At 35.9% G+C, this 15,584-nt stretch overlaps 2 protein-coding genes across 3 annotated transcripts; both read left to right on the forward strand.

The window, feature by feature from the left end:
* The first annotated feature begins 2,372 nt into the window (after positions 1-2,372).
* Positions 2,373-6,456, forward strand: LOC147873385 (uncharacterized). 2 transcript variants are annotated; one of them, XM_087351616.1, is made up of 5 exons: positions 2,373-2,506; positions 3,372-3,508; positions 3,919-4,219; positions 4,710-4,753; positions 6,102-6,456. In XM_087351616.1, exons 2-5 carry the CDS (start codon positions 3,430-3,432, stop codon positions 6,155-6,157), a joined length of 480 nt encoding a protein of 159 aa, XP_087207742.1. In that variant the 5' UTR covers positions 2,373-2,506; positions 3,372-3,429; the 3' UTR covers positions 6,158-6,456. The 2 variants fall into 2 exon arrangements, with proteins under 2 accessions (XP_087207742.1, XP_087207741.1); XM_087351615.1 differs by having other exon boundaries at positions 2,398-2,506; positions 3,408-3,508.
* A 2,196-nt stretch (positions 6,457-8,652) lies between these two features.
* Positions 8,653-14,427, forward strand: LOC110837118 (hatching enzyme 1.2; the record flags this gene model as incomplete). The annotated part of the gene is made up of 6 exons (XM_087351617.1): positions 8,653-8,704; positions 9,454-9,552; positions 10,071-10,247; positions 11,935-12,237; positions 13,206-13,339; positions 14,170-14,427. Coding segments are annotated over 6 exons (906 nt in total), but the record flags the coding sequence as incomplete, so codon positions are not given.
* Between the last annotated feature and the right edge of the window lie 1,157 nt (positions 14,428-15,584).

Consider the following 15,584-nt stretch of genomic DNA (forward strand, 5'->3'; position numbering starts at 1 on the left):
CTAACAGGTGACATTTGGAATACGGAACAAAGCGACTGATAAACAGCAATCATAAAATGTCGATCGATCATACAGGTGTTTGCTATTTGTTAGGACAAAGAAGGACGAAGGAATACAAATATAGTACGTTCTAAAAGAGCGTATCGGTTTCAAACACGCTGCGTCGTATTAATTACCAAATTACGCTGTAGGTTAATGAATAAGATGGCTGTCTAGTAGTGGCTCTGTCTACGGTCTGTAGGCTAAAAACATGGGAAACTTTTGAAGTAGGAAGAGTTGACACTATTAAATATATTTATGGGGCCAGTTACACGAAAAGTCCAGAACACATGTTCGTAAGTCACATTAGATATGTTAAACCGAACAGAGTTTGATGTCATAAAGAATGTCGAGCACTTCAATCTACTCCAAAATATATAATCTGTGTAAATTTTTTCGAAATATTAATACGATAGCATTCGGGCTCCATCGTCGACGTTTTGCGAAGAACTAGAGTAGGGTACTTGACTGGTTTTGAATGTAAGAGGCTTTGTGGTTTTTGTGAAGGCAATGCGTGTGTCATAAACACGTTATCACTCAGACAAACAATGCGAGGACAAAAATGTCACCATCACGACATCGAAATTTCCATGTTAAAGGTGCCGTACAGCGAGAAGGACCTTCCAAATTAATTGGTAGTTCAAGAGCATCTGTAGAAATTACTATCCAACAAATATTATACTGGTAGCTGCCACAACTATGCAAACTCGTGTGTATTTCAGCTGTTATCGTTAAAGTACGTTAATCATAAAGATGGCGTAGCCGCGTGGCAAAATGTGAGGAAACTGATAGCATGTTTAGTGAAAAGGAAACATCGATGCACGCTTTCTTATCGGGCGGCACGTATCAACTCGTGAGTAACAGTCCCTAGACAGAAACACACGCAAGAAGAACGTAGAATGGGAAAGGGAATGAAGTTGTCAAATTCTCGTAAATTCCTAAATCCAGTTTAGTTTACTTTTTAAATATGAATATGTTCGTATATTTCTGTTTCTTTCTCAGGACGATCTGCAAGAATCAAATTTGTTTAGCGGTATTAGTAACTAACCAATTATAAAAAAAGAACACAAAGAAACAAGTAAATTAATCAACTGGCTGGCTGTCCGACTAACACCATGAACACAGCCCTTCTTGAGAAGCTGATAAGTGTAGAAGTTGTCGCTTTTTATATAACCCGAAGGTTTGTTGCCGTGTTCACTAGAGCCCGCCACTTGTCTCCACCCTGTTTACGTGAAGTCAGTCTGCATCCGAGCTGTATTTAAGACTTGTTTCATTACTGCCCTCACATCTACGCCCAGGTGCTTCTATAACACCAGCACAGGAAGATAAATGTCGAGAATACGAGGTGCGATCGGAAAGTTTAAAGACTGTGTCAATACAGGGCGAACCGGATGTAGTACGAGCTTCTGCCGCTAGGGGGTGCGGCCTACATTCATAGTGAATCAGTGTGCCAGCCGGCATCATCGAATTAGCATTTGTTTCTTAGTTACGGGCGTTTTGGTAGTGCATTACACCGACCCTCCTGCGATTTCGGAATGGCGTGTGCATCAAATTTTGCCAAAGACTCGCCAAAACGGCTACGGAAACCTATGAAATGCTAAAACAAGCATTTGGGGAGTCCGCAATCGGTCGTGCACAAACTTTTGTGTGGCATTCACGTTTTAAAAATGGCCGAACCTCTGTCGATGATGGCGAGCGTTCTGGACGACCATCTTCGAGCACAACGCCCGAAAATGTTACGAAGATTCGGCAGGCCATTCACGAAGATCGACGTCGTACCATCAACGACTTGTGCGACATTGTTGGGATAGGCTATGGGACCTGTCAGCTGATTCTAAAGGAAGAACTCCACATGCGACGCATCCTGTCTGAGGACCAGAAGCAGAATCGACTTCTCGTTTGTCAGGAGCTCAAAAATCTTGCAAGAACCGACCCCAACTTCCTTTCTAAGCTCCGTGTGACTTCTTCCTCTTCCCAAAGATGAAAATTCAGCTAAAGGGAAGGAGATTTGAGACGATAGAAGAGATTCAGGCAGAATCGCAGATGGTGCTTGACAGGCTGACAAAGAAAGATTTCCAGGGATGCTTCCAGGCTTGGCAGCGGCGCTGGGATCGTTGTGTTCACTCCCAGGGGAACTACTTCGAGGGTGATGGATGAATTTAATACCTGAGATAAGTGTACGGGTTTTTATAGGCGCAGTCTAGAAACTTTCCGATCGCACCTCGTATAACTTGTAATCGCTTCCCACGTATGTAGGCTTGAGTAACACATCATGGAACACCAGTTTCGTAGTTCGCTTTTGCAGCAATGTTCACATATTAGTCATTGTTGTTATCTGTCTGTCTACGTCGTGCAAGGTCAACTTACGTTGTAACGAGTTCTTATAAAGAATCGGGCTTCACAATCTAGTAGGGTGTAATGTCAAGTTTAGTGTCTCACTGAAAATTACAGAGACTATTTCGTTCAGGTACGTGCCGTAGTCTGAAAACATTTTGCAATGAAATTATTGTTTTGAGGTTAGGAGACGCTCTTAAATTTATTGTCTCAGCATGCGACAATGAGTGATTCTAACTTTAACATTACGTCTCATTGATGTGATGTCTGTGAATTCGATTCAGACCCATAATTAGGAACAACGAACACGAAATACGATATTACATGAGCCAGCCACCTTTGTAGCTACGCTATCAAATGGACACGTTTCGGTGCTTACAGAAACATCTCCAGTGTTTAGTGCTTATATATTTGGTTACGATATAACGGCATCTTGACCCTAGTATATTTTCGGAAGATGCATCTATAAAAAAAAATTACATTATCTTTTGACAAGACAAGTTTTTACGTTAGCAAGTCAAAATTCCTTAACCATAACAAACACAGAATCCAATGTGACAATCGATGTTTTCTGTAACTTATAGATTCTCAAGTGACGTTTATTATTCAAGCTGAAATTATCGGTCTTGTAAAAACACTGCGAAGTGTCTGTGGCTTTTCGAGGTTTTTAAAGTAAACTATGATTGTTTTAATAACAAAAATTACAGACGGTAAGATATTAGCATAGAACAAGTTTAAATATTTTAATCTTCAAGAAAACGTAATACTAATTCCAAGTGAGTGAAGGTACATTTTAATATAATAAAATGTAATGATTGGAGGGTTTATTTTTGTTTTAATACTAGGGGTAGGTACTTCTCCCCAGAAAATTATGTACCTGGCCATGTTTTAAAATAATCTGGTAAACTTGTGACTGTGTAGTGTGTTGATAATTAGGAATTGTTCACGTGTTTACTGTTCATTAATCCTAAGATTAAAAATACTCTGATATTTTACAGTCATTAAAGGTGTTGAACCTGTGGGTTATTTTACAGTCGTACATACAGTGGGGACACAATGATGTCGTCGAAGACCATGTATTTATTTCCTGTAATTATATCGGCTTTCTTGGCTTTTGTCTGCGTCTCAGCTCAAGGTTTGTTTCCTTTACATGAACTATTTCAATAAAAATAAAAATCTGACAAGGAATACTTAACAAAATATTTGATGTATTAGTTTACATTTATCAAAGCCTAGTTATAAGGTTTTCTAATTGGGCAATTTTATACTACGAAAAAGTTTGTAGTTGTTCGCTAAAAATCACAGATTTCTGAACTGGCTTAGCGTGAAAAATAAAACACAATTAAACATTAGAAAGCGTAATATAAGTAGGGTAAAATGTTACTATACATTAATGAAAAACTTTTAAATATTAATCATAAATGCGTTAAAATATGCAAACGCTTCGTAATTTTATACGAATTTCACATCCAATTCATGTCCGTCTCACTTCTCTGTGTTCCTGCGGCTTACCAGTGACGACATCTTTATTATTTCTGGGTATAGATTCCTCCCCGACACCAACATCGATTCTCCCTCGAGACGACAGCGCTCTGTATTTACCGGCCTACGAATTACCGTTCCACTTATTCGACGAAGTCGTTCGGAAATTGCTACAAATTAGTTTACTCAACTTTACTGACTTCCAGAGGTTTCTGCACTTGAATGTCTCTGACTTCAGCGCTGAAGCATGTGCCTCGAAGGAAAACAGTGGACCCTGTGTAATTTTTGGGTTTCATTCCTTTATCAACGGAAATGAAACCTGTTCAATATACACAATCGGAAGTTGTGACGAAGAAGTCAAAAGGTAAGGAATTTGTAGCAGTAGCTTAAGGGGCCTAATTTGGACTGTAAGTTTTTCCTCATCGAAAGGACTCTATCAACAGAGGTCCGTAAACATGTTATAAATACAGGTGTCCCAAAAAGGTGTGGACACACATTCAATTAAATAAAGGCCCTTCGCCATTTTGAGTATCTGGATCATGGAAAAAGGTATTGTGGTGCCATCTTTTAATCGTAGGCCACACCACGTTCCCCTCGTAAGCACAATACTGAGATCGATATCAAAGTTAATATTCTTATTATAATTTGTACACATCTGGGTTCAATGGCGGAATGAACCCCGAGATTACTACTGTCACTTTTATTCGGAGGTCCGGTATTTGATACACCACGTTACAAGGCTCGAAGGTTGATTAATTGATCGTACTGTTTGATGCAACTGATTGTAAGAATATCCTGCCCTTCAGATGCATGTGTTTATTTTTCTAATGTCAGTATTTCTTTTTATTTTAAAGGTTCACAGACAGAGGGTGTACTCACTGGTGTAAGTTGCCTACAGGTAATGCAATCTCTTATCGTCATCTCATTATAACAAAATGGTAGAACGAAGAAAGACATATTCAAAACATGTTGATGAGCTATAGAGGACGTAAATTCATACGCAATTTTTAAGACTGTAAGTTTATCAGAATGACGGGACTTCAACATAATGACGCATTAAAGATTAAAGACACCGTTTAAGTGATGCAGACGCTCACAAATGTTCTGATGACAAACGGAAATCAATCCTGTATACAAGAAAATCGAGTGTAATATTTGATGCAGTGTGATATAACATTCGGACGTTGAGAAATGAATAATTCACTACCAGTTATGATCTATCGTCGCCACTGAAATGCCTTTTGATATTATTATTAACTGCAAATGGGTTTTTACCCGGTGGCAGTGGTCCTACAATAAGACACAAAACAATAAGACACAACAAAAACAATAAGATTCAACAAAACAATGAGACAGAACAAAACAATAAGACACAACAAAACAATGAGACACAACAAAACAATAAGACACAACAAAAACAATAAGACACAACAAAAACAATAAGACAACAAAACAATAAGACACAACAAAAACAATAAGACAACAAAACAATAAGACACAACAAAAACAACAAGACACAACAAAAAAATAAGACACAACAAAAACAATAAGACAACAAAAACAATAATACACAAAACATGACACAACAAAACAATAAGACACAACAAAAACAATAAGATTCAACAAAACAATGAGACAGAACAAAACAATAAGACACAACAAAACAATAAGACACAACAAAAACAATAAGACACAACAAAAACAACAAGACAACAAAACAATAAGACACAACAAAACAATAAGACACAACAAAAACAATAAGACAACAAAACAATAAGACACAACAAAAACAACAAGACACAACAAAAACAATAAGACACGACAAAAACAATAAGACAACAAAAACAATAATACACAAAACATGACACAACAAAACAATAAGACACAACAAAATATTTGAGGTTCTCTCGGCGTTGAAGAGTCAGTTGTAGTTTTCTGGGTTGTGACTCCGTGTAAGGTTGCAGGTGGTTACCAACGTTTCGGAGGAATCAATCGGCTCCATCTTCAAGGTTCACTTTCCAAACATTTGAAAATGGAGACGATACGTTCCCTTCTTGAAGTTCAACCCTGATTATGGAGCTGATACTTTCGTCCTTGAAGTTGGTAACCAGTGATAGAAGACCACAAGGCGTCACAAATCAGAACACTAGAATCTGCTCCAGTGTATGTTATTCTGAAAGTCTTTTTCCCGGACGACAATTTTTTTTTCCTTAATTACTGAAAGTATTGTATTTTTCTAATTGCAGCTGGGTCATCCGGAACCGAAAATACAACTATTAGCACAACCGACTCCGGTGTTTGAATCACAGAAGAAGGTTGTAACTACTTTTGTAAAACATATGAAGAATGTATTAAGCCTAATTATGGATTTGTTGAAGATTGTACCCACTTTAAGTGTTTTTGATTGGGTTGTATCTTCACGGTTATTTAGCTTTTAGATGGGGTTGCCATACACTTCCTTTGTTATATAAGAATTAAACTGGGACACAGAGTACCAAGCTGCTTTCGTTTTATGCCAATCGAAGCTATTTCTATATGCACATATCATTGTAACACTCCGTGTAATTGATGTGAATGGAAAATTACATCATATATAAAATACTTGTCGTAATATCTTCTTATCATTCGCACTTTTTGACTCAGTAATAGATTTCATCGCTGCCGTAATATGAATGTCAATGCCTGTTCATACCATTTGTTAGAAATTTGTTCCTTAAACTTGCAACTGCGTTTCGGAATTTCTAACAAAAAGGAGAAAACAATATAATATGCCCAGCACAACAACTACTAACAAGTTGGGCGCTTGTCATCTGCTATAGTGCGCACGCATGTATATCCCCTCTACTCCTTAAGATGACCGCCATGACAGCAGCGAACAACGGAGAACTCAGTTCCGCAGAGCCACTCGCTCGGTCGCACTTACGACAGTATGAGCTGTGACAGAAATACCTGTGCTTGCATATAGAACCATTCTGATAGTATAAAAGTGGATGAAAATCATTAAACACGTACTGTCCTGGTCAAACTGGGACGTATGGTAACTGTAAGTTAAGAGAAATATTCATTTGTTTATTCCTTACCCATTTCCTTATTACCCAGCACCCAAATCTGTTTGAATGATTTTAAATGATTTCAATCCATCAGGCCTGTATCATAAGCGCAATTCTTATTAGGTACGTATGATTTGAATTAGTCACATTGTAATTAATTAATGTGTTTGTCGAAAATGTTTGAAAGGTATAAATCTCCAGGTAGTGAGAAAATTCCGGCAGAAATGGTTAAGGGAGGAGGTGAAACATTGCTTTATGAGATCCATAAACTCCTTAATTCTGTTTGGAATAAGGAAGAATTACATCAGCAGTTGAAGGAGTAGCCTATATTATTGTACCAATTTACAAAACGGGCGATAAAACTGCCTTTAGTAATTGTCAAGGCGTATCACTTCTATCTAGTTGGACTTTTTAAATGGAACCTATAGTAAAATCCGAACGTGCAAATATTTGTCTGAGATGTTTCCTATTCAAAATGGTCCAGAACAAGGAGATACTTTAGCGCCATTGCTTTTCATTTTTGCGTTAGAGTACACCATTAGGAAGGTCCCAGAAATCCAGGTGGGACTGAAATGAATGGGACACATCAGATTCTGGTCTATGCTGATTATGTAAATATATTGGGGATAACAAATACCATAAGGAAAAACAAAGAAGCTGCAACTGACGCTAGTAAGGAGATTGGTCTGAAAGCAAACACAGAGAAAGCTAAGTATATGTTTGTCTCGTCACCAGAATGCAAGGCAAAATAATAACATAAAGATAGATAATGGAGTCTTTGAAAACGTGGTAAAGTTAAGATATTTAGGGACGAGAATAACGTATCAAAATTTCATTCATAAGGAAATTAAGAGCTGATTAAATCTGGGTAATGCTTGCTACCATTGTTTTCAGAACATTTTGAATTTTCTTTTGCTGTCTACAAACGTAAAGATTAAAATATACAAAACTATTATTTTGCGTGTAGTTCTGTATGGGCGTGAAACTTGAGTCTCTGACAATAAAGGAGAAACGTGGCCCGAGGGTGTTTGAGAAGAGGGTGCTGAGAAGAATATTTGGGCCTAGTATGAGGGAGGAAATGCTAGGAGGGTGGAGAGAGTTGCAAGATGAGGAACTTCATAAGTTGTACTCATCACCGAATATAATTAAGACAGGAAGACCTAGACACAGGTGGATCTGATAGACTCTTAATATTGGAGGACTTTTGTCTGTGAATTTTTAAGCCTTTAAAATTCTTTAAGTGCTGGATTAAGTCTAAAATGAAGAAAAAAATAATATACGATATACCATTTAACGACTTAAAAGAAAAATTATTTATGGCCGAAATGTGTCTCTATTGTGTTTTGGTCAGTTTTGCCTCATAGAGTTTCAAACACCTAGAAATGCACAGTCCAATACCACGGGTCTCACAACAGAATGCGCTCGTGTGTTGTAGTTTTAAATACTTGGGGCTTCAGAGCATTATTTGGACTAAACCTTTTCTTCTGCTATAGCTGTATCTGCCTCTAGTCTTTCCAGCACAGTGCTGTGATATTGCTACGATAACTGCTTACAATGTTTAATTTATTTCTTTTCAGGGCCCAAGAGCCAAAAGTTTGAGGCATTTTTTTCTGTTATGTCCTTTTGTAGAGGTTATTGATGGTAGTTAACCTCGAAATATCGCAAAATTAGGCACATACGCTTCTCTGCTTCCACAGATGATGCTACTTCTGTGTAAGATTTGAAGTGTACGTGACGGTGAGTCTGAAGACAGCAATCTTCATCATACTTCTGCTTTTCTGTGTGGGTGGATAGAAGGGGTAGAGGAAAGTTGCATTATAAGCATAATATTAAAATAATAATTAGTGTTAGTTAAGTTGTTTTCATGGTCAAGTGTCAGTATGGAGTTAAGTTTCGTTATAGTGCATATACGTTGGAAAACATTTACCACTGTATTATCTTATGAAGACCAGAATAATACAAATAATGATATGTTCTGTAAATGTGTCATTCCTTATTTTATCATCATCTATTCATATTTCAGCCTGACAGACTTCCAGGTTTCTGATTTGTAGCCTCAGATTTACATATTATTTTGATAAAAAGTTCATACCTTCATTTTATTTTCCTTGCAAGTTTATAGCTTGAACCCAAAGTGAAAGTTGACTTCTGTGAACATATATTTAGCAACCTACTTTCATAAAATGTTATCAGTTACAGTCATGTACACAATACAAAATTACGTATGCAAATTGACATTTTTAGAATATTACTGATAATGTATTAGAGTAATCAGTTAAGTGCCTGAAACTTTAGATACATATGTAATCAAAGGTATAATTACAAATGCACTACACTGAATTCATTACACAATTCAAAAGTCTGTTTAAAATGTATGTGAAGACCATTTGTATAAAAGTCAGTCATCACACAGTCCTAGAATAACTGAGATATTAGTTTAATATTTCATAATGGTTATATTTTTTCCAGACTGTTTTAAATTCTGTATCTAAAATTACACAGCAGCTAATAAAGTTGGTCTTTAAAATGAATTTAATTTTTATTTTAGAAATTTCTCTTTTAACTACTTCAGTTGCAACGAGACAAGATGTTCCACCGAAACCACGTCATGAGGGAAATGTCCAAACATCGTCTCAAGCAGAAGTTGGTATGTATCAGTGTCATAAATCCATTAAATTGTTTTTTTCTCTGGCCTTCATCATCTCTCCTGGTTATGTGTATAGTCTGTATGGTCTGTAGAATGCAGTATTTTACACAATGATCCCTCCAACTTTAAAATTGAAATAACGTAGGAATGTAATTTTAATTGCTTTTTGTAGTAAATGCCATTTTTCATGTGTCCATCTGCCCAAATCTGATATTTAAGAGTCATTGCTAAAATTTATAAAACAAGTTTAAATTTGAATTTAAACTGAATTTAAATTTTAGTAACATAGACTCTATTTAATAGATAAGAATTGGTTAATGATAAGTGTAGTTAGCATTAGGTATATTTTCAACACAATTGTGTTATCAAGATAATGGCTATCAAATAATGTCATGGATTATAAGATACTCCTGCTCATGATATATTGGCCAGTGAAAACCTCATTCAAGTTAGTTCCTGAACATTGTCTATTTTAAAGTACATCATTTTTATTTTATTTTAATGTGGACTTATTTCAGCTAAAAAGGTTTCATCTTGGACCCCAGAAGATAAAAACAATGCTTGGGAGCTCAGTGGACAGTTTGAGGGAGACATCATGCTTTATGAAAATACAGCCATTAAAAATGCTTTGCAAGATGATAACGCACGTTGGACAAAGGCAGTTGTGCCATACTCTGTTGATGGAACGGACTTTTGTGAGTAAAATAACTTCAGTAAGGTAATAATTTTCAACTTTAATGTGGTTGATCTGGTACAAGGAATCACTTCTATGAGTCATTTTTGTAAACACAACATGTAGACACTTTTTACATTTGAAAAATTGATATGCATTAGTTTCACTTAGCACCATTTTGATACCTCTGAGGGAGTAAAACATTAAATGTGTCCCTCATTACCCTGGCAGGAATGTCCTCAGGTTGTAGGTAGGACACATTAAATAATCCCATAATGTGTATTCTGTACTGGAGGAAGCAAATTTTCCTCACGTGTTCTTTGCAATGTGTCTTACTCCACAAAATTGATTTGAAGATGGCTGTCTTTTGGATTGTTATACTGTTTAGTCCAGTATAAGTTTACCGACATTTTAGAGCTGCCACCATCATCAGAATGGAGGCAGCAAGGACCTCTGAAATGTCTGTAAACTTCTGCCAGACTACCCGGCACAACAATCCAGAAGACAGCCATCTTCAGACTCACTGCCATGAAAACCTCAAATCCTACAAAACTGATTTGTCACATATTTTAAATCCGTAATTTATTTTCAAAGTCCCGAAATAAAAAATTAATAATCCGTATATTCAAAATTTCAATATTCAGACTCGAAGTATGCCACAACCAAACTTTTCTTAACCGAAACTAAAACAACAAATGTATTCACATGTAACTCAACATTTAAAATAAGATAACCTGCCCTAACCCACAGTTAAATTGATCAAGCATATTATACATAATATATGTCACTCTTTCCTATCCATACTTATTCCAATTATACATCTGCTGATTTCATGTTACGGATTAACATACACATTCAGTATTAATTCTAACTCTGTGAACATTTAAATGGCTCCCATAAATTGCAGTTGTGTAAAAAATGACTGCTTAAACATCTGGACTTAAATTCAGGCGAATAGCAGAAGTCTTCATAATGATATACGTAGGATTTGGCATCTGTCTTGGCCATTTCCAAAACTGATAACCATACGCGGAACTAGAGTCGTTTGTATTAATGATTAATGGACTAGAAATAAAACAACAATTAGCAAAATGAATTACAGGAAAATGTTTCCTTTCTTTGGTGTAGGTTAATAATAATAATAACAACAATGATTTGGAAAATAAAAGGAATATACAGGAAGTGCTCTTTCACAAAATGAATTGTTGCTCAAATGGAACCATTGTTTCAAATTTATCAATTACAGTGTCAACAATGACTGATGCCACAAGATCCTGCTCTGCATAGAAAAGCATTAAGTTTTGGAGACGGTATTCTGTTGTTGTCGTGTGCAAATTTGTTTTTAATGTGAGATAACTTCGAGAATGCCCTTTGCACAAAGAGCTTGTGACACGAACCACTGTAAAATCATGAATCATCTTCATGAACGAATTAAAGATCCCGGGTCTGTCACACAGGTTTAACCAATTGAGGTGTTCTTTTATTGACGTCACTGATGTTATACTTAACCTTTTGGATCGGAATCGTCGCTTTGCAGCAACTTTTTTTTCTACTTTCAATTTGTCTAGCAAAACAGCAAATGTTTTGGACAAAGCGTAAATGTAAATGCAGTCATATCATGATCATATCCATTTCAGTAACAATTTTATTGTTAAAAGTTATTTAGATTTGTTATTAAAAGAATGAGGGACTTTTGGTTGTTTTTGTAGCTGAAGAAGATCAAGATGTTATTAGTGAAGCCTTTGAAGAATATCGCATGAAGACCTGTGTGAAATTCCGACCATATAAGGAAGGAGATGAGGATTTTATCACAATAGAAGGAAAGCAATCTGGATGCTGGTCTTTCGTTGGACGTCATGGAGGTGGCCAAGTTGTGAACCTTCAAAATCCTGGTTGTGTACATCATGGGATAATTATCCATGAACTGCTTCATGCATTAGGATTTTATCATCAGCAGAGTTCACATGAAAGAGATAATTATGTCAAAATCAACTGGAAAAACATCAAGCTGGGTAAAGAATTGAGAAAAGATGCATTTGATAAGCCATTTAGAATTCCAAATCCAATTATTAATATAAAATGCATTAAATTATATTTAATAAACCATGTATTACAACATTTTCCAAATGTATTTCTTAATGTCAAAAATGCTTGATTTGTTTGTTTGAAATGTAACCATCCTCAGGGTTATCTATTATGTATGAGCCATTAAAAGTTTTGCATTATACAGTATATATTAAAACAGGATTAAGGCCAGTTTTGTTTCCTCCGTCTGTTCTATGATATTGCATATTAAATCTAATTGTGAATAATTTATGCAATTTTAAAAATGACATAATTAAATAAAAAGTGTTACTTCATATGAAAGTGGCACAGACATATTTAGTTTGATATATCCATTTGGATTTAATTAGGAGTGTAATATTCTCAAAATTATTTATTTTGGTGGAAAAGGTAAAAATAAGTTCTTATGTTATTTACATAGCAAACATACAGTCTTATTTTTGACTTCATCAGTTCAGAAGTATACACACTTTCAGTGGCAATAAGATATCACATGAAATTTGTGATATTTAATTCAACATACAGATCTGTTTAATTTCATAATTTTCACTTACATAAATTTTCATTGTGTAAAAACTTGCATATATTAACTTGAAATTTCATACTTAATAAACTATTTCAAAGTGAGGCGAAGTATAAGTATTTGGAATAACAAAAACAAATTAAAATCATATTTGTATTTAAATTAAATACTAAGAAGGATTTGATGTTTTCACGGTGGTGAGTCTGAACATCTACCAGACTACACGGTGCAACAACCACAGGACAGCCATCTTCAAATTAAGTACTGATTAAATTTGAGAGATGCTCGGTGCTATGCAGTTCAAAATTTTTAGTCTTCCCATGTCCCATTGATAAACCTAATAATCAGAATACACATTATACAAGTAATTAAAATGAATTCCCTTTTCAACAGGAAAGGAACACAACTTCAGAAAATACAATGAATCAACTGTTACTAATTTTGGTGTGCAGTATGACTATGGAAGTATAATGCACTACAGTGCATACGCTTTTTCGAAGAATGGGAATCCCACAATAACACCTCTTGTGAGTATGAGTGTAGTAGACCTGATATATGTCATTTTACTAATATCGTTGTCATATTGTAATATATAATTATCAACCTTCTTAGTTTCATTTCAGCTAAGTGTAGGTTAAGTTAGTTTTGAATATTTGAAAATTGTGACTTTTTCAAAATGTGGGACAAATTTATTTTTTGGGGAAGAACAGATTTTTATACCTCTACACACTACAAAGAATGCAAGAGAATATTTTTTGCATTCCGGTATGGAATACATTTTCCAAGCTTGTTTACACAACATGAATTTCTGGGGCCATCAACAATAGGACCAGACTCATTGTTGTAACTCGTGCGACAGTGTTATCACATCGGTACAAGAGTGACTTGGAGAAAATGACTTTGGATCGTGTTAGTACAACAATATCCTTTGAATAAAAATTTCCTTGGATATTATCCATCGTCTAGTAAATATAAAATGTAAAACGACGTTTCGGAGGTGGGACTCTATCTCCGTCTTCAGGTTCCTACACAGTTGGGCCCACTAGATAGAGCCCAACTGTGTAGGAACCTGAAGACGGAGATAGAGTCCCATCTCCGAAACGTTGTTTTACATTTTATATTTACTAGACGATGGATAATATCCAAGGTAATTTTTATTCAATTGACTCTTCACCATCGTCAAGAAGTTTTAGATTTGACAACAATATCCTATTTAATGTGGCGTGAAGAATACCTTTGGAATGGCAGTGTACTACATAGAGTACACCTCTTAAATCTTGTTTCCTTTGGTATGGTATGTAAGCTTTTGTGGCTCTGACTTTGATATTGTAATGAGTTATTACACTGTTTTGCACAGGAAAATGGAACCATGATTGGTCAGCGAGAGGGACTTAGTGAGAAGGATGTAAAGAAGATTAGAACGATGTATGGGTGTTTCAAGTGTGGCGATGAAGAGAATTGTGGAGAGGAGGGTGAAGATAAATCTGATGGAGAATAAGAGGAAGAGTATTTGATGTTACTTCAAAGAATGAAATATTTTAATAGGCTGTAAGATGTTCAGAAGCTTATGGCATTTATTCAAAGAGAACTGATTATTAAATATTTTGGACAAGAACCTGGATTTAAAAGACCACATCCTTGGCAGACTTTACTTACGCAAATTATAATAAACACCATACATGTTGTTTGGTAGGTTTTTAATGACCCCAAGGTTAGTCTATAATGACTTGCTGGCCTCTGCTGACCCTAGGTAAGTCTGAGTTGGGGTACCCATAGGGCAAATGTCATTACCCCAAGTGATAGAAACATTGGAACCCAGTTATAAGATTGTGTTTGTTCAAGCAAGCTTGTTTGCCATGTAGCTCAGCCTACAGCAAGGTGAGTTGCTTATAAAAAATAATTTTGTTTGTTTTTCAAGTTCTGTATTGTTTTTACTGTTATTGTGGCCTGCCACTATGAGTCTGATTTTTCTAGTTTGCTCTTTAGCAATCCAATATTAGTAGTGGCACCATACTGCCATGCAGTTGGTACACACATTGAAAGTAGCAGTCTGCAGAACCAAATAAGTCACAGCTATAACTTACACACAAAAGAATGGCCTCCAAAGTCCCAAATATTGAGGTGAGATGAAGTGAAACAAATGCAGCTCCAAATACAAACTAACTTGCACAATATCAATTAATTAAGATGTACACCAATAGATTGTTAATAACCCAGGAAACTGCTAGAAACTGAAACAAAATTTTGAGAGGCAGCTGAGACCAAATTTGTACATATATACTGGATGGGAACCATGACAAAAATCAACTGCTTCTTTGGTGGCCTGTGCTAGGGGAGAGAGAAGAAGGTGGAAGACAAGAGGATATGTGTGAATGAACTGGAGAGTTGAGAGAATCAAATTTCTTATTAAATAAGTTCTTCAGAATAACACCGAGAAATGTCATTCCTTAGGCTATAGCTCAAAGTCAATAATTTCTAAGGAAAATATGTGCTGAAAATTGACTTCTTAAGTTTGCCTTTGTGATCTGTGATGGGGAAGTGCCCCCATAAAAGAAGCTTCGCATATCAAACTGGCTAATTTTGATGGAGTCATATTGATTGGAGGCCATGCCATAGCTCAGAATGCCAGCTTCTCACAAAGGAGATCCAGTTGCCTTCAACAGAGATTCACGGTAGACAAAATTGCATGAGATCATGTTTTTCTCCAAGTTCTTTGGCTTTGCCCTGCTTATTGCCATTCCACCACTACTGCATACTCATCTATCACTACCC

Source organism: Zootermopsis nevadensis, unplaced genomic scaffold (assembly GCF_977971745.1).
Source record: "Zootermopsis nevadensis isolate Lab colony 2312 unplaced genomic scaffold, Znev_1.0 Znev_ptg000019l, whole genome shotgun sequence".
Taxonomy (NCBI): Eukaryota; Metazoa; Arthropoda; class Insecta; order Blattodea; family Termopsidae; genus Zootermopsis; species Zootermopsis nevadensis.

Bases quoted from the DNA above. Each gene is read 5' to 3' on its own strand.
- LOC147873385 (XM_087351616.1), top strand. From the start codon at position 3,430: ATGATGTCGTCGAAGACCATGTATTTATTTCCTGTAATTATATCGGCT. The intron at 3,509-3,918 runs GTTTGTTTCCTT...TTCTGGGTATAG, and splicing joins TGTCTGCGTCTCAGCTCAAG to ATTCCTCCCCGACACCAACA. The intron at 4,754-6,101 runs GTAATGCAATCT...TTCTAATTGCAG, and splicing joins CTGGTGTAAGTTGCCTACAG to CTGGGTCATCCGGAACCGAA.